This window comes from Suncus etruscus, chromosome 18 (genome assembly GCF_024139225.1).
Source record: "Suncus etruscus isolate mSunEtr1 chromosome 18, mSunEtr1.pri.cur, whole genome shotgun sequence".
Lineage (NCBI taxonomy): Eukaryota > Metazoa > Chordata > Mammalia > Eulipotyphla > Soricidae > Suncus > Suncus etruscus.
This window is the reverse complement of record NC_064865.1, coordinates 18,360,817-18,381,094: the sequence shown is the minus strand read 5'-3', so window position 1 is coordinate 18,381,094 and position 20,278 is coordinate 18,360,817. Positions and strand designations below refer to the sequence as shown.

Here is a 20,278-nt window from a genome sequence, read left to right as displayed (position 1 = left end):
AAGGGAGGGGGGCTGGGAAGGTGGCGCTAGAGGTAAGGTGTCTGCCTTGCAAGCGCTACCGTAGGACGGACCTTGGTTCAATCCCCCGGCGTCCCATATGGTCCCCCCAAGCCAGGGGCAATTTCTGAGCGTATAGCCAGGAGTAACCCCTGAGCATCAAACGGGTGTGGCCCAAAAACCATAAAAAAAAAAAAAAAAAAAAAGAACCAAAGGGAGGGCTGGTGAGATGGCATGGAGGTAAGGCAGGAGGATGGGGATTCGAATCCTGGCATCCCATATAGTCCCCTGAGCCTGCCAGGAGCGATTTCTGAATGTAGAGCCAGGAGTAACCCCTGAGCGCTGCCGGGTGTGACCCAAAAACTAAAAAAAAAAAAAAAAAGAACCAAAGAGAGCCCAAATGCTGGTTCTAACAGCTGGTGTCCTATCTGTCCAAAGCTGTCTTCTGCCACACATGTGGAATTTGTCATGATTCCAAATCAGAACCAGGCCCAAGAAGCTTCTGGAGTGGCATCCCTTGAACTTCTTTTTCTTTTCTTTTTTGTTTTTGTTTTAGTTTTGGGGTCATACCCGGTGGCCCTCAGGGTTAACTCCTGGCTCTGTGCTCAGAAGTCACCCCTGGCAGGCTCGGGGGATGCTGGGATTTGAACCGCCATCTGTCCTGTGTTGGTTGCCTGCAAAGCAAACACCTTACCATGGAGCTATTGCTCAGACCTAAAGCTTCTCTTTCTGAATAACGGAGATGCAGGGGGCAGTTCGGCCTGTAAGACTCAGTTGGCTGAAGATCCCCACTTATGGTGCTGCAGTAAGGCTGGCCGGCTGCTTGGATTCTCAAAGCCATGTCCTGGTAGGGCACAGAGAGGCTTGTGTTTAACTAGGAGCGAGTGCAGGCGTCAGAAGGAGCATTCATGGGAGAGGGTGCAGTGTCTGCCTGAAACACCGCCAACTATAGTTCCATCCCCAGCACTGTATGTGGTCTCAAGCATTGCTCAGGAGTGACCCCTGAGCATGGCGGATGTGAAAGGAAGGAAGAAAGGGCGGGAGGGAAGAAGGGAAGGTGGGAGGAAGGGAAAGAGAAAAAAAAAGAGAGAGAAAAAGCAAAGGAAAGAGGGGACTGAAGTGGTGGCGCAAGCAATAAGACTTGCCCTCGCTAGCCTAAGACAGACCGTGGTTCGATCCCCTGGCTTCCCATATGGTCCACCAAGCCAGAAGTGATTTCTGAGCGCATAGCCAGAGTAACCCCTGAGCATCACTGGGTGTGGGCCAAAAACAAAATAGAACGAAAGAAAGGAGGAAGGAAGGAAGGAAAGGAGGGAGGGAGGGAGGGAGGGAGGGAGGGAGGGAGGGAGGGAGGGAGGGAGGGGGGGGGGGGGAGGGGGGGGGAGGGGAGGAAAGAAAGAAAACAAGAATATGACTGCCACTCGTGTTTCACATGGGCATGCTGGTGGCCCGCAACTCATGGTGCTTATTTCTTTGTATGTGTGTTCGTTTTACATTTGTTGGGCCACACCAGGCAATGTTTAGGGGCTAACTAACTATTGGCAGGATGCTTGGGGACCATATGCAGTGCTGGAGAATTGAACCCGGTTTGGCCATGTGCAAGAAAAATGCACTCCACCACCTCCCCCCCCCCCCCCGCCCCTCCACTTCTGTCCTCTGTCTCTCTCTCCATGGTTGCTGTTTCTCTGGTTCTTCTTTCTTGCTCCACGTACTGCTGGCCCCATGTCCAACTGGCCCCACATTCAGAGTGGGTCAGACTGTCTTCCAGGCAACGCCTGCCCTCCCCACCCCCTGTGGGAGTGGGCCTATCTGCCTCCTTGACTCCATGTCTACCTTTTTCAGCCCCAGTCACCGGAGGAACCCTTGGGACAACGGCCTGTCCAATTCACAATTGGGCCACCAGAGACCAGCCTTGATACACCACCTCTGGCTCCTGTCCCTCCTATCCCCAAACCAAGGACACTTCAGTCTGGGAGAGGGGTCGAGAGGAGACCAGACGGAGCTCCTCTGGTGGGCGGGCCCACCCTGCCTCTTCCTCTGGAAACCCTGTCCCTGGCACCGCAGGTGCCCCCCAGGAGGAAGAAGTCCGCACCAGCCGCCTTCCACCTTCAGGTTCTACAGAGCAGCCCCCAGCTCCTCGGGGCTCTCTCTTGCAGCAACCGTTCCCCTGTACAGCTACCTGAGGGGGGTACCCCGCTCCCAAACGCTGGTCCCAGCTCCTCTTCGGCCCTCAACTCCACAATTAACAGCCCCCAGGAGATGATGCCAGGGGCAGCCTCTATGCCCAGTCATCACCAGGACCCCTTTTGGAGCCTTCTCCAGCACCCTCCCCTGGCCAACAGCAGCTCCTGGCTCTCCAAGAGCTCAGATTCCCTGGACTTGGGGGGCCTCGCAAGGAACCCCACCAACGAGGAGCTGCCCCGAGAGCGCAGGCCATCAGGTGTGGACACCCAAGACACTGTTGGAGACAAGAACCAGAGGATGGTACTGCAGGCCTTCGACCCACTGGCCCAGACTTGACAGCCACATCCCCCTGGGTCGGGCATCCGTTTCCTGGGTCAAAGCCTGGGCCTCCAGCATCCACATGTGGCAGCCTGATGGCACATGGACAGGACATTGGCACCACCACTGTGGGGGTCTGAGACGCTGTGTTGCTGCTCACTGAAATGACCATCCAGCCACTAGACCCAGTGCTGTGTTCAGCCTTGGGCATTGATATATCCCTCAGGCAGGACCCGTGGGGGTGTGGGTGGATTGCAGGAAAGAGGATCTGAGGTGATCCTGAAGGCCCATGATCTGTTTCCTGTTGACTTAAGTTTTTTTGTTTGTTTGTTTGAGGGGGAGGGAATGTTTAGGCCACACCCGCTGCACTCAGTGGTCATTCCTGGCTCTGTACTCAGGAAGCACTCCTGCAGAGCTTGGTGAACTATATGGGATGCTGGGGAATGAATCCAGGTTGGCCACGTGCAAGGCAAATAAGTGCCCTCCCAGCAGTGCTCTCAAGCCAGCCCATCCTGTTGACTTTATTTTTTTTATTTGTTTTGTTTTGGGGCCATACCTGGCGACGCTCAGAAATCACTCCTGACAGGCTCGGGGGACCGTAAGGAATGCAGGGGATTGAAATGCCCTACTCACTCTCCTATCGCTAGGGCCCTCCAGTTGTGTGTGTGTGTGTGTATGTGTGAGTTGTGTTGTGTTGTGTTGCTGTTGCTTTTTGTGTCTATTTGAGGACCCTCCTAGAAGTAGAGGTGGAGGATCAGAATTCTGCTCACAAGTGGTCAGGACCAACCAGAGCTATCACTGGCCTACTGGTCCTTCCTGGGGGACACAGAGGTTAACCAATGACTGTCCCCATGAGGCCCTGCGTGGATTAACCTAATCCACAGTGAGTCGTGTGGGTAGAGTGTCATACTCACGTTCGGCTTTAGCTGAAGACTAGTGAGCCAAGTCTTGGATCTTACCGGCCCTCAGGCTCCTGTCAACCTGAGTTGGGGTGTACTTAACCTGACTTTGACACAGTCTGTTCCCTCCTGTGAGACCCCTTACGAGTCTTCCTTCCTTTCTGTTCCGAACCCTATAAAAGCACAGAATGTGAACACACAGACTGGTACCTAACACTTGGGCTCCTTTTTATGAGAGGAATCTTTGTTTCACCTGGTCTGCTCCTGCCACTCAGGAGGGAAGGTCCCTCATCCCCTGTAGTGGAGTACCCGCTAGGACAGCATTTCTGTGTGTCTTCGAGGTCTGCATTTTGCCTGTCTTTTCCTAGATGTTTCTTGCCTCCTTGATCCTTTACAAAGACACCACAAAATTGTTGAACATGTTTTAAGTAATGGCGGAAAACTCGGAATGCATTGGGAGAAGGTTGCATGTCTCACTAGCACAACTGTGGCAAGTCACATGCCCTGTGACGAGCTTGTCCAGACCCAGCGTCACATGCCATTTTTCCTGATGCTGACAGAGGTCCAAGAATGACGGTTATGGGATAGAACCCCAGACATCTCCATTATAGTCCTTTCTCACCCTCACAGTCCTTAACTTTGGCGATCCAGACCAAACCATGCCATCTTATCTGAAAATTGGTGTTTTTGGTTTTCACCATGGTGTTAAGTGGGTAGTGCGCATGCTGATTCCATGTCTAAAAGATGGTGTTTCTGGCCTTAGCTGACGAGGATGCCGAGCACACCTGATGATGTCTTTTCTCCCTTTCCCATAGCTCTGAAGTCAAGAGCAGCAGCCATCAAGGGAACATCAGGGGGACAGCTGTGTGGCACTGAGCTTGGCTTGTTTTAGTCTTTGCCAGGAACCTCGATGAAGGAAGGAATGGGTGGGGATGGAACTGAAGGTTCCTGATCACACGATCACACACACACACACACACACACACACACACACACACACACGCATTCTTACACTCACATATACAATCTCATGTACACACATGTGCACTCTCACATATAGTATGCAGGCATGCACTTACATACTTACACACCCCTCTATTTTCTACCACATAAAGAAATAGATTTGGGGGCCAATCTGTGTGACCAGGTTCTTGTAGTCTCAGTTCTGCTGTGCTGTGCCAGTGAGACCCACAGGGATGTGGCTGGGCCTGTTCCAACCGAGCGAGCCCTGGAAGCTGGCTTGGGAATTGCTAACAAGGTTCTCAAGGAAGAGACAAGCTTTGGCATGGCCTTATTTTTCCAACCAGTATGCTTGCTTGGCTTTTGGTGGGTTTCCTGGGTTATTGTGGCAGGTATAACTGTGGCCCTGAACTGAGCTCTGGGCATGTGCAGCAGCCCAGGCCTCTCCCATAGGCCTTCCTGCCCTGTCTGTGCCCAGCTCCATGAGACACCTCCACAGCACTGCGTTTTTCCATGAGTGTTAGGGCTGCAGTTTACATGTGGATAACATGCGCCTCCCCTGTTCCACCCCTTTGCAGCATAATCGTAGCCTTCTGGCCTTTTTTTTTTTTTTTAATGTTCCAGTTAATGATCGAAAGGAAGGCATCTGTGCAGACATTCTTGTAAATGTTGGAAAACTTTTCATAAATATCCCCTGCCCTGTGCAAGCAAAGCAACGTGTCTGCTCATTTAAAGTGAAGCAACGTCCTCTGAAGGGAAATTTACAGACGTTATTTATTGGGAGATTTGCAGGGAATCAAAACCTTTGGTGTTTGAAGTGTGGTCATGTATCCTGACATTGTGAAAAATACCTATTAAATGTTTTGTTTTTTTAAAAAAAAAATTGTTTTTGACTTCTTTCCAGATAGGAGCATAGAGCTCATGGGATATTTGCTTTGGCTAATCTATTCTGAATGAAATAGATTATGAGTTTTTCCACGTTTGGGGTATATTTTCCTAACCAAACTGAATTGAAAATGTACTATAGAAACAATTTGGTTAAAAATGTCTGACTTGAAGGAGCTGGATAGTGTAGTGGGAAGGATGTTTACCTTCATATGACCAACCCGGGTTCAATCCCTGGCATCCTATAGGGTCCCCTGAACCTGCCAGGAGTGACTTCTGAGCAGAGGCAGGATTAATCAGAGTGCTGCTGGGTGTGGCCCCCACACAAAAACAACCACAACAATATAAAAAAGACCAAAACTTCTGCTAAGCTTAGTATTTTCATACTTCAGAATCCAGTTTGGGGCTCTGGGACACCTAATTTGCTCCAGGGCTACAAGAGAAAGCTGATTATGAAATGGGATCTAAGAAATAGTTACCGAAAGGGGATAAAGTGATATGTATGGTACTCTTTCATTAGCAATAATGCAAACTTTAGTGTCAAAAAAAAACCAGTGTCAAAAGAGAGAGGCAGGTGAAGGAGGGAGGGAAACTGAGGACATTGGTGGTGGAAATGTGCACTAGTGAAGGATGTTAGACATTGTATGCTTGAAACTCAACCATGAACACTTATGTAATCACATGATTAATTAAAATAATTATATATAATTATGTTTTATATATAATTATATGTGTATATATAAAATAACTTGTATCTTTACAAGCATGGCTATCATTTGGAAAATTCATGGATATTAAACTGCCCTTTTTATGTCTTCTATTTCATTAGAATGCCACTATGTTTTGTTTTTCGGGGGGGGGCCACATCCAGTGATACTTTGGGGTTACTCCTGGCTCCGCACTCAGAAATCACTTCTGGCAGGCTCAAGAGACCATATGGGATGGCTGGGGATAAAACCCAGGCCGGCCACTGCAAGGCGAATGCCCTACCGCTGTGCCATTGCTCCAGCCACAAAATGCCACTTGTCATAAAACAAATACCTACCAGGCTTGTGGTGATTAGATTTAGGGAGTGTCTATGCCCAACACAGAGGCACTCAGTTGTATTAAGTATTTAAAAATGAAATCCACTGAACATGTTTCAATCTCTTAACAGTTTTTTTTTTTTTTTTTGGTTTTTGGGCCACACCCATTTGACGCTCAGGGGTTACTCCTGGCTATGCGCTCAGAAGTCGCTCCTGGCTTGGGGGACCATATGGGACACCGGGGGATCGAACCGCGGTCCGTCCTAGGCTAGTGCTGGCAAGGCAGACACCTTACCTTTAGCGCCACCGCCCGGCCCCCTCTTAACAGTTTTTATACCAAATGGCAAAAGACAAATCATGCAATAGTATATTTATTACAAAGGGATGAGAATCCAGCAGGGTTTTCCCAAACTTAATTTCATGAACAAAAAAATGTGTGGGAAACTGTGAAGAGCCAGCAAGTCACTGAGTCAGTGTTGTGCCCTCAGCAGGGGGTACATGTCGTGCCACAAGCCCAGGGTCTGGGGTCCTTGTCACCGTGGGAGAAAGACTTTCTTCAGGAAGGCCTTTCTCACAAGAACTGGGTGCTGAAAGGAGGGAAAGTAAAATGTATGATATCCCTTCAGTAACAATATTGCAAACCAGTGTCTATAAGAGAAAGAGATCGTATGATTGAAACAATCATGAACAACTTTGGAGTTATGTATCTTACAGTGATGCAATAACAAACTTACACATATATTTCAATAGGTATCTAAAGACCCTCTGGTCCTTTCTGTGGCAACCTTTAATTTACACTGAGGTAAAAGGTCATTCAGTGTTCTGGAGTTTTGCAGTTCCAATGTGAACTGGCAGGTTTGAGAATAACTCTGATGAGGTAAATGGGTAATAAATAAGGATAAAGGGGCTGGAGAGATAGCACAGCGGTAGGTCATTTGCCTTGCACGCGGCTGACCTAAGATGGACCTTGGTTCGATCCTCCAGCATCCCATAAAAAAATAAAAGGATAATGGCTTTTTTGTACATAATCTACTGTTGACATTTTTTGTTTTGGGGCCACACCCGGTGACTCTCAGGGGCTACTCCTGGCTATGTGTTCAGAAATCGCTCCTGGTATAGGGGACCATATGGGACGCCAGGGGATCGAACTGTAGTTCATCTTATGTCAGCCACGTGCAAGGTAAACACCCTACCACTGCACTATTGCTCCAGCCCCTACAGCTGACTTTTAACGGTCTGCTCTGTAGACTTCTGCTGATTACTTCCTTTTTGTTTTTACTCCTGCTTTTTTTGGGGGTGGTGGTGGGCGGAGTGACACCTGGCAATGCTCAGGAGTTACTCCTGGCTCCAGGCTCAGAAATCGCTCCTGGCAGGCTCGGGGAACCATATGGGATGCAGGGATTCAAACCACCATCCTTCTGCATGCCAGGCAAAAGCCCTACCTCCATGCCATCTCTCCAGCCCCTACTTCCTTTTAGTTTTGGAGTTACACCCGTTGATGCTCAGGGGTTACTCCTGGATGTGCTCAGGGAACCATATGGGATGCCAGAGATCAAACTCTGGTGGTCGGGTATAAGGCAAACACCCTACTGGTTGTGCTATCGCTCCAGCCCGTTTACTTCCTTCTTGAACAAAATCATTTAAAACTAGTTTTCACAAAAGATAAGCAGCCTCACTTAAAAATGTTTTATTTTCCCCCAGGAAGGATATTTAAATAAGGCTGACTAGAAGTAAGGGAATCGTTTATTGATGGTCTGAATTCAAAGCCATTTCAATCAAATACCTGGCTTCAGGTTTGGGGAAGTGATCTTCAGGGAATGATTGTTGGCAAACATTACGGACTCCACAGTCTGCGTCTGAATTCATTTCACAGTGTGAATCTGTGCCTATGTCATTTGCATGGGATAAAAGGAAAAAGTGGAGTGTTTTTCCTGAAAAATGCTTGCAGTGTAGCAGTCTGCGCTCGCTTCTGGACTTTGTCTTTCAGGCTCAGCTCTGAGACGTTCAGAGCTGTAGCCTCATTCCATGACTTGTTTCAACAGTGGAACCCTGAACTAAGGAGTAAGAAAATGAACTGAAGGGTCATCAAGTGCTCAGAGCTGGTGGGCAACAGGCACAGGCACTGTCTACAAGTGAAGCAGGTCCTACCACTAGCTCAGTGGTAAAACGATGCGTGGAGTCTCAAATTCATATGCTGCTCCAGATTGCTCCAAGCAGGGCCACCTACCCAACCAAGGCCAGTGTCCAGATGGCAAACCGAAGCTCCCTAGTCTCCAGCAATCCCACTCCTAGCGCTACCAATGTTCTCAACAGCACTTCAAATATGAACACAGAAGACATGGAAAAAACAGATGTGCCCACGAGGACATGAGAACATCAATAAATGGGATTGAGTCTATTTGGCCATGAAAAGGAATGAAGTGAGAGAGAGAGAGAGAGAGAGAGAGAGAGAGAGAGAGAGAGAGAGAGAGAGAGAGAGAGAGAGAGAGAGAGAGAGAGAGAGACAGGCAGACAGGCAGGCAGGCAGGCAGGCAGGCAGGCAGGCAGGCAGGCAAGCAGAGTGAGGGGATTGGTGTTTGCTGAGGGACACATGAGTCATGACTCAAACTATCAGCAAAATTTCCTGTCTCACAGCCTCACATAATGCATTTTGAAGAGAGCTTATAATTTAAGCAAAAGGATATAGACTGAAAAGCCCTCAAAACCCTTTTTCTTTGGAGTAGCTTTTCCCTTCTTTGGGTTCTAAAGAAACAACCTAAACCAAATGTTATTTGAGGATCTGATGTATGTAAAAGTATTTAAGGAGAATCAGAGAATTGTTTTGTTTTTGTTTTCTGGTTAGACCCAGTGGTGCTCAGGGTTTACTTTTGGCTCTGCACTCAGGGATCACTCCTGGTGGTGCTCTTGGAACCCTATGAGATGCCGAGGGTCGAACCTGGGTCAGTCCGAATATAAGGTGAATACCATCCATGCTGTGCTATCAGGCCCCAAGAAATCAGAGAAATTTGATACTTCTGTTTCTCTCTCTCTCTCTCTCTCTCTCTCTCTCTCTCTCTCTCTCTCTCTCACACACACACACACACACACACACACACATTTATCAATACGGAGTTAGCAATTTTATCCTTTACTTGGAAAAAACTACCATTTAGAGCATTACTCTAGGCTAGAACATTTGTTAACAACAAAAAATTTGTTCTCAGCATTGTGAAAATAAGCTCTGACAAGACGGAGCCTGAGCAAGCGGGATCGGGATCAGACACAAATATGTCACACAGCATGTGATATTCCTTGGAACACACTACTGCGAGTGGAAATCGAAAACAGAGCCCGTCTCTCCTGTCCCTGCTCATAATCTGCTCTTCAAGGTTTTCTCCAAACAGCATCTGAGTAGTAAGGTGGGGGTGGCAGGAGGCAGAGATCCACCCCAGCACTCAGGCAACCATACATAGTACCTCCTGGGGGCCCACAGGAATTTCCTGGGAATCAGTGGCAGCAAAGGCTTCTTCTCCTTTAATGGCCACTCCATGCTGGTGCTTTCCAGAACATTCCAGTGCCCACACCCTTTCTAGACCAGGCTGGAGTCCTGGCAACCACCCCATGTCTATGAGGAAAAGAAGATGGGGACAGTCAGTTCTCAAGGTCTTTGGCTAACATCTCCCGGATGAACTGTAGGGTGCGCTGGTACAGAAACGCATCCTTCTTCTTTGGCTTACAGATGTCCAGGTGGTTAACGTCCACTGAAACAAGGTCGCCGAGGCCTAGATCTGAGGGAAGCAGCAGTATCAATAAAGGCCCCAGAGAGAGAGCCTTGCCATCCCCCAGGTCCACGCCCTGCCCAGCCCCAGAGAGGTCTGGAGCACTTCTAGATGGAGCTTGGGTGGAACATGGGCTCTGGAATGAGGGGCCCTGCATGACCTGTAACTCAACTGCTCCACGCATGTGACTACGGTTCTCAGTCTGCATCGCTACCATTTCACTGTTTTGGGGCCATGCCTGGCAGAACTCGGGGTTACTCCAGGGAGGCTCAGGGCACCATAAGAGATGTAGGGGATTGAACCCGGGTTGGTTGCATGCAAATTAAATGCCCTACACTCTGTCCATGGCTCTGGTGCCGTTTCATGCTTTTTTGGTTTTGGGGTGACACCACACTGTACCCAGGGATTACTCCTTGTTCTATGCTTGGGGATCACTCTTGGAAAGCTGGAGGACCAGACGAGATGCCAGAGACTGAATTCAGGTCAGTCACATGCAAGGCAAACGGCCTACTGGCTGTGTTATGGCTCCAGCCCTTGTTTCATTGTGTCCCCACAGTCTTCTCCTGTACCAGCCCTTCCTGGTCTACCAGGAAACCCGTCCACATATCATCCTCCAAACCTTCACCAGCAGCACATCAGGACTTTTCCCCAAGCCTTTCACTTGAGTTTAGACAAACGTCACTGTGATGTGGTGTGAAGCAAGGGCCCGGCCCCCAGCAAGCCCCTCCCCTCCCCACATACAATCATTGCACAGTGGGGGAAGATTTGATGCTGGCTAGAATGGCACTAGCAACACCAACTAAGTCAGTGGCACCTGGCACACCAGGTGGCTTTTCTTTCAGCTTTTGGCAGCCCACAATTGACACAGATGCAATGCCTCTGGCTGCTGCTCTCTGAACTCTGAGGTCTCCAGCCACTGTCCAGTAACCACGACCCCTGGTCATGTCACTGAGTGGCAAAGGCCTTTTTGGGTCCCTTTCAGCTGGTTGGTCCTTTCCATTTCAGTCAGACACTGTGTATTGGAGTCAGGACTGTCACAAGGTGACAGTCAAACTCCAGAACTTCTTAAAACTACCTCCCAACACTGAACCACAGGCTGATCCCGGGCGCAGACACGCGAGTGGGATCGTGCATACCTGCCGACTCGGTGGGCACCACATGCAGCTTGATCATGCTCCCGATGTAGGTGGGCAGCGTCTCCACAAAATTTAGCACCTGGAACTTTTGGCCTTTAGCAAGTTCCAGGAAATCATCCTGGAGTATTTTCAGTTCCGGAGAATCTGGACAGTGACAGAGAACAGAGCAATGATGGGTTCTGTGGAGCCTTGTTCATCGCCAGGGCAGCTGCCTTCCAGGTGCAGAGCAGAGGGGCAGTTCTGACTCGGGGCAGTGGCTGATTTCCTTCCTCCTCTTTCCGAGAGAAACCTCACTGCCCTCCAGATAGGCAGGAAAGCAGGCAAGAGCCCCAAACAGACAGAAGCAAGACCCCAGGAAATGGGGGGGTGGGGAGTATTTTCTATCAGGGCCTTTAGGAAGTTCCAAAGTCAAGCTAATGATGGATCAGCGGATCCAAAACAGTCCATGGAAAAGAAAACTTAAAATAGCAAAGAAGATGAAATTCAACTGAAGCTTTAGCAGCTCAAGGCAAGTGTTTTGGTTTTGATTCTTGTTTGCAGAGGAGAGTGAGAATACAGCCCCCATTACCTCAAATGAGTTTCCCACATTTGGGGAAAGCAGAAGGGTCAGCACATCAGAGGCAATGGATAAGCCTCACCCAGGAAAAACCATCTTTAAGATCATGGTCTGCCAATGGGTATCAACCATGGTTGAGAGCAGGAAGAGCAAGAGCGGAAAGAGAGTCTGGCTAAGTGGCGATACCAGCTCTGATTAACAGCTGCTCAGGAAGAGAGAAAATGTGAATCAAATCAAAATCAAAGATGTTGCTACTAATGTGCTGAAAACCTCCAAAACCCATGGGACCATGTGTCATTCATCTGGAAGGACAGAGCAAATGTGAAAAACTTAGAATCTGAAGATGATGACAACAGTTTTGAGATTGTGGCTATTTGTGGGAAGAGTGGACGAGGGACTGGAGGGAAGTGAGTCTCTGAGCAAACTTGGTGCCAGATGGAAAGAGTCCCCATGGGCGAGAGTTCAGGAAGGGCCAGGCAAGGGTGAGAGAGAGCAGGTCTGGGGAAGAGGGGAAGGCGGTGGCACCTTTGCTCAGCTCCTTGACCTCCAGGGAGGGGAAGAGCAGGTAGCGGACATTGACCGAGTACTCAGCCAGATGGGACCCGCGGTGTGGGACGCTGTAGAAGATGACTCCACGAGTGTTGCTGACCAGCCCATTTAGCTCTGGCTTCTTGGACGCTTCTAGCAGCATCTTTTTGACAAGAAGACCTGGCAAGGGGAAAAAATGAGCTGAGAAACTACTTTCCCTCACTCCCAGGTCATGGAGAGGCAGCATTTGCTCGAAAGCATTTACTGGACAGCTCCTTATCTTAAAGTGCCACCAGTAGGTTGCACTCAGGTGCCCCTGGGAAAATACTGGACAAGCCTTCCTACATGGAAGATTCTAGAAACCCGGGGCAGAGCTGAGCCAGCAAAGATGCTTTGTCACCTGAGAGCATCTGTAGGGAGATGGTAGCAAGGTTCCCCACCAGAGACATCCTCCAGGACCCCAAAACTCTCCAAGTGGTTGCCCTGTCCAGCTTGTCCAGCTGGAGAAGGTTCTCACTGGGAGACAGATGGGAGGGCGGCAGCAGACCGGGAGGACACGGAGCCAGGCTATGGGAAGGGGAGCAGGAGGAGTTGCAGGCACTGAGCTCATTCAGCAGAACGAGTGGGATGATGAGGTAGAGGGGAGGAACAGGATCCAGTGAGCAGTCAGGATGGGGCATTAATGGAGCCCTGTTGGCCCTTTCCTGGTCTTCCCTTGCTAGGAAAACAACTTGCCCAGAGGACAAGAAGAGTCCTTCAAACTCCCGGATGAAGCCCAAAACTTCAGGGAGGGGTAAGGGGGCTGGGCTTGGAGTGGGGGGTCACTCCCAAGTAGTGCTCAAGGGGCGTAGGGCCACAGCTAGCAACAAATTTCCCAGTAGGCCTGTGAGGCCAGCATCAGGCTGCTGAGATGTGCAGTGCCAGGTATGGGAGCTGAGGCCATGGGCAATCGCAAAAGAGGCCGCACTTCCTGCTGCAGTAACAGGGCAGCCCCCAGTACCCAGAGACACTACAGAGGGGAGACTCACCCCCCATGCTGTGAGACACCCAGATCACCGGCCGTTCCCCCACGCCCGCAGCCCTGAGCTTCTGAAGGAGTTCGTTGCTCCTGAAGGCAATGGACTTCCTGAGTAAAGAGCACAGACAAGGCCTGATGGGGGTGCTTCGGGCTGCCCATTCCCCCAAACACACATGCCATAGCCAAGTGGGGAAGCCTTATGTCTTGGTCCAGGTGTCAGGATTTACTTGGTTATTTGGAAACACTAGGAAGCTCTAGGGGTAGAACAGACTTTTTTTCTTTTTGGTATTCGGGCCACACCCAGGGCAGTGCTCAGGGCACCATATGGAATGCCTATGATCAAATTGGTTTGGCTGGATTTGCAAGGCAAACTCCCTACCTGCAGTGCTATCTCTCCAGCCCCCAGAACTGACTTTTGAACAAAAAGGGAATGTCAAAGCTCTCTGGGGCCCCACTGAGGGCAGCTGACACCCTCTCCATTTGCAGGCCTGGTCTGGTCTGGATCCTCGTGCTCAGAAATCTCTGCTGCAGGGCTGGAGCTATAGCATAGTGGCAGGGCGTTTTGCCTTGCACATGGCTGACCTGGGACAGACCCGGGTTTGGTTCCCAGCATCCCATATGGTCCCATGAGCCTGCCAGGAGAAATTTCTGAGTGCAGAGCCAGTAGTAACCCTGAGCACTGTCAGGTGTGGCCCCCCAAAACAAAACAAAACAAACTCTGCTGCTTCCTAGGTGCTACACAGATACCTGATATCAAGGTAACCTTGGGATCCCTGCTGGGCACTATCCCTGTTGACCCTGATTTCTAAGAAAATCTTACCTGTGGCACCCACAGATAAAGGTCCCCCACCTCCGTGCCCAGGGCAAACCTCTTCTCCACCCCAGTGCCCCATTACCTTTCCATGGGACACCTAGCCCGCCAGTCACTCAGGCTGGTATCATAGCCCACAGAGATGATGCGGAGTGCTGGGCAGTCTTTTGCTAGCCATGACTGCAAAGGAGAACAGGCCAGGAAGATAGTGTCAGTGTGAGTCTCCCGCACATTTGGTGTCCCATGCCCTACAGGAGCCTCTGGACTGACAGCTGGGACGAGACAGCATGAGAACAGAATGAGAAGGTCTCCAACAAAGACTACCCCACCATCTTAGCTTCTCACTCTTCTTTCAGGATGACCAGTATTTATGGCTTAAGGCCAACATCGGTGTAAAGAAGATATTCTCAGAACCAGAGCAATAGCACAGCCAGGAAAGCTTCTGCCTTACATAGTCAATCCCTGGCATCCATATGGTTCTCTAAGCCCACCAGGGGTGATCCCTGAGCACGAAGACAGGAGTAAGCCATGATAACCAAAACCAAACCAAACCCCAAAGCAAAGTGTGTCTATCTTTCTAGAACCTTCCCATTGCTGTGGCTATTTGGTTTACTGTGTTCCACTTGTAGTGGAAGGAACCATTCCTGAGCTTTGGCCTTTTCTTGAGGAAATATTAACCAGAAGGGACCCTACACAGGGCGACAAGTCACACTGCACAGGCATAGGTCTTATTGTGATAGAACCCTGCAGGAACAACAAGACCCTAGTAAAAAACAAAGAGTGGGCCTGGTGGAGGGAAGGAAGGAGGCTCGTCCATACCTTGGGCCAGCACGTTGTGTATCTGGCTTCATCCTCCGACAAAGTTTCTGTCAAGTTCTGTTCACTGTCCTGCTGGCGCCATGTTTTGAAGGCTGCGCCCATAAGGCCATGAATAAAAAGGACATCGGCTTTAATGGGCTGACTAATGGGGGAGAGAGTTTTAGAAAGAAGCAAAACAAAGGTATTATTGTGTTGGTAGGAGTCCACACAGCACTCTGGGGTTACTGAGCAGGCTTCTAAGACATAAAATCAGATGGGATGAAGGTTCTTCAATAGGACTCCACAGGTATATTCCACAAAGAACATGGTTAAGGGATCAAGTACCAATATGCCAGAGTGAGTTCAAAGTCAGTTTCAATGATAGACACTCAAAAATTCATCAAGGAGGGGTTGGAGCAATAGCACAGTGAGGAGGGTGCTTGAATTGTACATAACCAACCCAGGTTTGATCCCTGGTATCCATCCCATAGGGCCCCTTGAACCCGCCAGGAGTGACCTTTGAGTACAGAGAGCCAGGAGTATCTCTTCAGCTGGGCGTGACCCCAAAACTAAAACAAAACAAAAATATTCACCAAGAAAACAATGTTTATCAAAAACAGACCGAAGGTCAACCATATGCAAGGCAAGCACCTTACTGCTTACTAGCTCTTTGGCCTACAGATGACATTTTAAAAAAATATACTGTTACTATATTATATAATTAAGTTTGAATATGACATTTGGTTTTTGGGTTTTGGTGGGGGGCCACAGTCAGTAGTGCTCAGGTCTTACTTCCGGGTCTGTGCCCAGGGATCACTCCTTGTGATGCTCAGAGGACCAAATGGGGTTTGAGGATACAACTTGGGTTGGCCACATGCAAGATAAGAGCCCTTAGCTACTGTACTATTGCTCTGACTCTGGAATGTGTCATTTAAAAAACTAATTATAGATAGTATATTACTACTTATTGCACATATATAATTCACAAATTATTTAAAGCATATGTAATATTTTATATATTTAAATATGTATATAAAATCAATTATAAATGTTTATAATTATAGGATGTATAATTTTTTTTTTTTTTTTTTTTTGGGTTTTTGGGTCATACCCGGCTGCGCTCAGGGGTTACTCCTGGCTGTCTGCTCAGAAATAGCTCCTGGCAGGCACGGGGGACCATATGGGACACCGGGATTTGAACCAACCACCTTTGGTCCTGGATCGGCTGCTTGCAAGGCAAACACCTCTGTGCTATCTCTCCGGGCCCGGATGTATAATTTTTATATGTGGCAAGGTATTTATAACATATATATACATATATACATACATATAAATATATATATAACATATATACAGCCAACATAGAAGAAATATTCCTTTATTTGCTAATTGGAACAAAGTCAAACCCGTTAACTTTTTTTTTGTTTTTTGGGTCACACCCGGCAGTCCTCAGGGGTTACTTCTGGCTCTATGCTCAGAAATCGCTCCTAGCAGGCTCTGGGGACCATATGGGATGCTGAGATTTGAACCACTGACCTTCTACATGCAAGGCAAACACCTTACCTTCATGCTATCTCTCCGGCTCCCCGTTAACATTTTTGCTTTTTTCTCAAACTTTATCTTTTTTTTTTTTCGGGCCACACCCGTTAGATGCTCAGGGGTTACTCCTGGCTACGCGTTCAGAAATCGCCCCTGGCTTGGGGGGGGGACCATATGGGACGCCGGGGGATCGAACCGTGGTCCTTTCCTTGGCTAGCACTTGCAAGGCAGACATCTAACCTCTAGCGCCACCTCGCCGGCCCCTCAAACTTGATCTTAAAGCCCTTGACAATAATAATTTAAGAAACACGTGACTTTTGTGTTCATTTCCTTCCTAGACGTTCTCTGTCAGCAATGGAGGATTAGAAGAGTGAGCAAAAATAGCCTCAAAAAAGAGCAGGCATCAGACTTTTCACATCTAAAAATTTGAATCTAACAATAGAAAGTACAAAAGGGAAATTGGACTAATCTAGATTTAAAGCCCACCTGACAGAGCCAGAGCCATAGTACAATGGGTAGAGTGTTTGCCTTGCATGTGTGGCTGACTCAGGTTCAATTCCCGGCATCCTATATGGACACCTGAGCCTGCCAGAAAAGGTTTCTGATCATTTAGCCAGGAGTAACCCCTGAGCACCGCTGGTGTAGGGCACCCCGCAAAAAAAATAATGAAAGCCCACTAGACAAAGGGAACCACGGGCAGCTGCAATGAAAAAGCAACCTACAGGATGGCAGGAGATGTTCTTGAATCATAGAGTCAAAAGGGACCAAGACATAAACAACCCCCAAACTCAACGATAGATCTGATTTGAAAATGGGCAGATGATCCCAGCACATTTTTCAGGGGAAGTCGTGAGCATGGTTTACAGGCCTGTGAGAAAAATACATCACACTTAGCAGAACCATCATATGGTACCACCTCTCCCTCCTGAGATGTGAAGAAGGTGGCAGCGGGTATGAAGGGTAGGAGGTCGTGAGACCCCGTGGGTAGGACATTGGGCCATCCAGGGAGAGTGTGAAGACACCTTCACAGACCATGAGGGCTGAGAAAACTCAAAGGATTGGAACTCAAGCTTTGTGTGTGGTTTCATCTCCAGCACTGCAAAGTCTCCAACAAAAAAAGAATAGAAACACAGCTCTAGGGAGATGGTACAGTGGAAGGGCGCTGGCCTTGTGCATGGCCAACCTAGGTTCAATCTCCAGCAACCCATAGGATTCCACCAGGAATGAGCCCTGAGTGCAGTCAGGATTTACCTTTGAGCATTACCAGATATGGCATGGTAACCTGCCAAAAAGAAGGTTAAAGAGAAGCTATAGATGTCACAACTCCACCTCTAGAAATTCACCCAGAGATAAAGCAGAAGAACTGTACCCCTTGCAGTGGAGCAGCACCCCAGAGCCAAGCTGCAGAAACCACCTTAGCCTGCTGACTGGGGAGCAGATGTAGGGTTGGGTGTGTCTATGTGAGTATTTGGAAGATGAATTCCAAATACAAAAGGATAAGTCCGACGTGAAAGCCAAGGGCAATGGGAGCCCAGTGTTATGTGGACACCGGGAAGCGACATCCCCAATCAGGGTACTGAGGACAGATTGGTGGCTGCCAGTGGAAAACCGGCATGTGAGGTGACCTATATGGTTCGACCACCCTTGGTGATGCCAAGTTCTGGTGCTGCTCCCCTAAGACAATGTGACAATGTGACCTCCATGAAGGGACAAGGATCCCGACAGTACCCTCCATCCAAAGATGATAAAACTAAGACACCTGCAGGCAACATTTCCCCAGACTCATGGAGACAGCACAAGTCACTTCTTGAGTCAGGGGTCACATGTAAAGGGGCTGAAACCTGTTGGACAGAGCCCTAAGTAAAACAATTTGATAGTAACTCGTTCCACACTGGCCAAGCCTGGGGCTCTGAATTTCTTGCCAACAACATCAGACTTTGCCAAGTGCTTCCCAGGCTTTCTGCATCACACCCCAAGAGAGCCAACCTGCTGTGCTCACCTGGTTCGAAACTGGGGGTGTAATATGTACACTCCATCTGGGTACTTCTCCCGCACGCTGTCTCGATCCAGGTTAGCCAGGGCACGGGCCGCGTGCGAGACATCGATGATGTGGCTTGACTTCATTGCCTCAGCCATGAGGGACACCCAGCCTGTGGGAAGGACAGGTCTGCTGCAGGCAGGCCCCAAAGGGCCACACCAGGCATCGGGTTCCAGCAAGAGTGACAGCAGGAAGAAACTGGGGACCCTTGGCACCAACTCAATCCCATCTTCCTAAGACCCACTGGGCCCCACAGCACTGTGCCACGATGTCCCAGGCCACTATGTCTCTTAGTGGACACACAATTGTGCAGTACAATTTCTTTTATTCCTGGGGAGGTGGGCTGAGTCACATAAGCTGTGCTTAGGGATCACCTATGGCAGTGCTTGGGGGGACCATGGGTTGGTCACATGCAAGGTCAGTATCTTAACCCTTTTGCTCTCCATGACCCCTGTTCTCATCTTTCTTGCTGAAAATTACACATCACTTTATGCACCTCAGAATGCAGATCCATATCCTTGCTCATATACATGAACCTGGATCTAGAAAGAGACTCCATACTAATATAGGGCAGAAGGGAAGGTCAGACATACAGCTCTATTTTGCTGGCTCTGTGCTCTCAGGAGCACTTACAGTTAAAAAAATCTATCCATGAATTTCTGATGAGGTCAGAGGGAAACAAGCATGCTGTCCAGAAAGCCAGGCTCATTTCCTGAAGAACATCCTAAAGATTCCTTCAAGTTGGAGGAAGGTGTTTTGTTTGTTTGGTGGGTTGGTTTTTGGGCCACAGCCGGTAATGCTGGTGGGGGGAAGATTTACTCCTGACTCTCCTATCAGGTGGCAGGCTTGGGAAATGATAAGGGATGCTGGGACTGGAACCTGGCTGGCTGCATACAAGACAAATGTTGTGCTTACTCGGGTCCCCTGAAGAAAGGTTTTAATAAGCAACTAGCCTTTGGCTAGCCTGAGGGGCTCAAAGGACAGATGCTGTCCCTCTGGATGCTGCATCCTATGTGCTGAGCTAAGCACTGATGGATGCCCAGAGAAGGCACCAAGTGGCTGATGTTCGCACTCAGACATTCCCCCTGGCCTTCCTCTGATAGACCTTCCCAGGTCAGCTCCTAACCCAGGACCACAGGTCAAAATGTTAGCGGTGCGGGTGAGGGTTGGGCTTGAGGTGAGAGAACAACCAGGAGGTAAGGGGCCCATGAAAAGGAATTGAAACTGGAGGAAACCCCAGCCCCAGGTGGAGAAACCCTGTTTTGGCCCACCATGATGGGAGCCAGTTTCCAAATCTTCTGTAACAATAGGCTGATAAGCCCTAGTCCTCAACCCTGAATCCCAGTGTTTCATTGGGGAAGATTCCAAGAAACTTTACTAGCCCCAAGGGAAGCTGTAGCTTCCCTTTTTAAATGGTTTTACTGGGGGCCACATTCATCAGTATTCAGGGCTCTGCACTCAGGAGTCACTCCTGGCAGGGCACAGGGGATCATATACGATGGCTCTGGGGTCAGCCATGTGCAAGGCAAACACCATCCCCACTGTGCTATTTATCTGGCCTCTGCTATACAGTCTTTAACACTAAATCCGACCCAAGACTGTCTCAATTTACAGTCCCACCAGCAGTGTCTCAGTTACCCCTCTTTACAAATAAAAGTATCAACATATTTTTTAACTTTTAGAGATCTGAATTGCAAAGAGCTGCCAATCTGGTAAAAACCACACTAAAGGCAGGTGAAGGTCAGATGCCTATAGGAACCATGGTGCCAGCAAAGCAGTGCTGCCCATGTGGGCACAGTGAGTGGTCAGGAGGCAGGTGGCAAGGGCC

At 49.0% G+C, this 20,278-nt stretch overlaps 2 protein-coding genes across 2 annotated transcripts in view; one reads left to right on the top strand and one right to left on the bottom strand.

Annotated features, from left to right (window-relative positions):
• SYNJ2 (synaptojanin 2) overlaps window positions 1-3,408 on the top strand; it is an 80,901-nt gene extending 77,493 nt beyond the window's left edge. The window contains exon 27 of the mRNA XM_049765317.1: window positions 1,840-3,408. Coding sequence (XP_049621274.1) covers window positions 1,840-2,517 — 678 coding nt within the window. The 3' untranslated portion in view covers window positions 2,518-3,408. The remainder of the gene's footprint in view (window positions 1-1,839) is intronic.
• A 6,355-nt stretch (window positions 3,409-9,763) lies between these two features.
• SERAC1 (serine active site containing 1) overlaps window positions 9,764-20,278 on the bottom strand; it is a 36,921-nt gene continuing 26,406 nt past the window's right edge. Inside the window, exons 11-17 of the mRNA XM_049765461.1 lie at window positions 18,412-18,562; window positions 14,895-15,036; window positions 14,161-14,255; window positions 13,275-13,372; window positions 12,244-12,426; window positions 11,163-11,306; window positions 9,764-10,035 (exon numbers count right to left, since the gene is read on the bottom strand). Of these exons, the coding sequence (XP_049621418.1) occupies window positions 9,899-10,035; window positions 11,163-11,306; window positions 12,244-12,426; window positions 13,275-13,372; window positions 14,161-14,255; window positions 14,895-15,036; window positions 18,412-18,562 (950 nt within the window). The 3' untranslated portion in view covers window positions 9,764-9,898. The remainder of the gene's footprint in view (window positions 10,036-11,162; window positions 11,307-12,243; window positions 12,427-13,274; window positions 13,373-14,160; window positions 14,256-14,894; window positions 15,037-18,411; window positions 18,563-20,278) is intronic.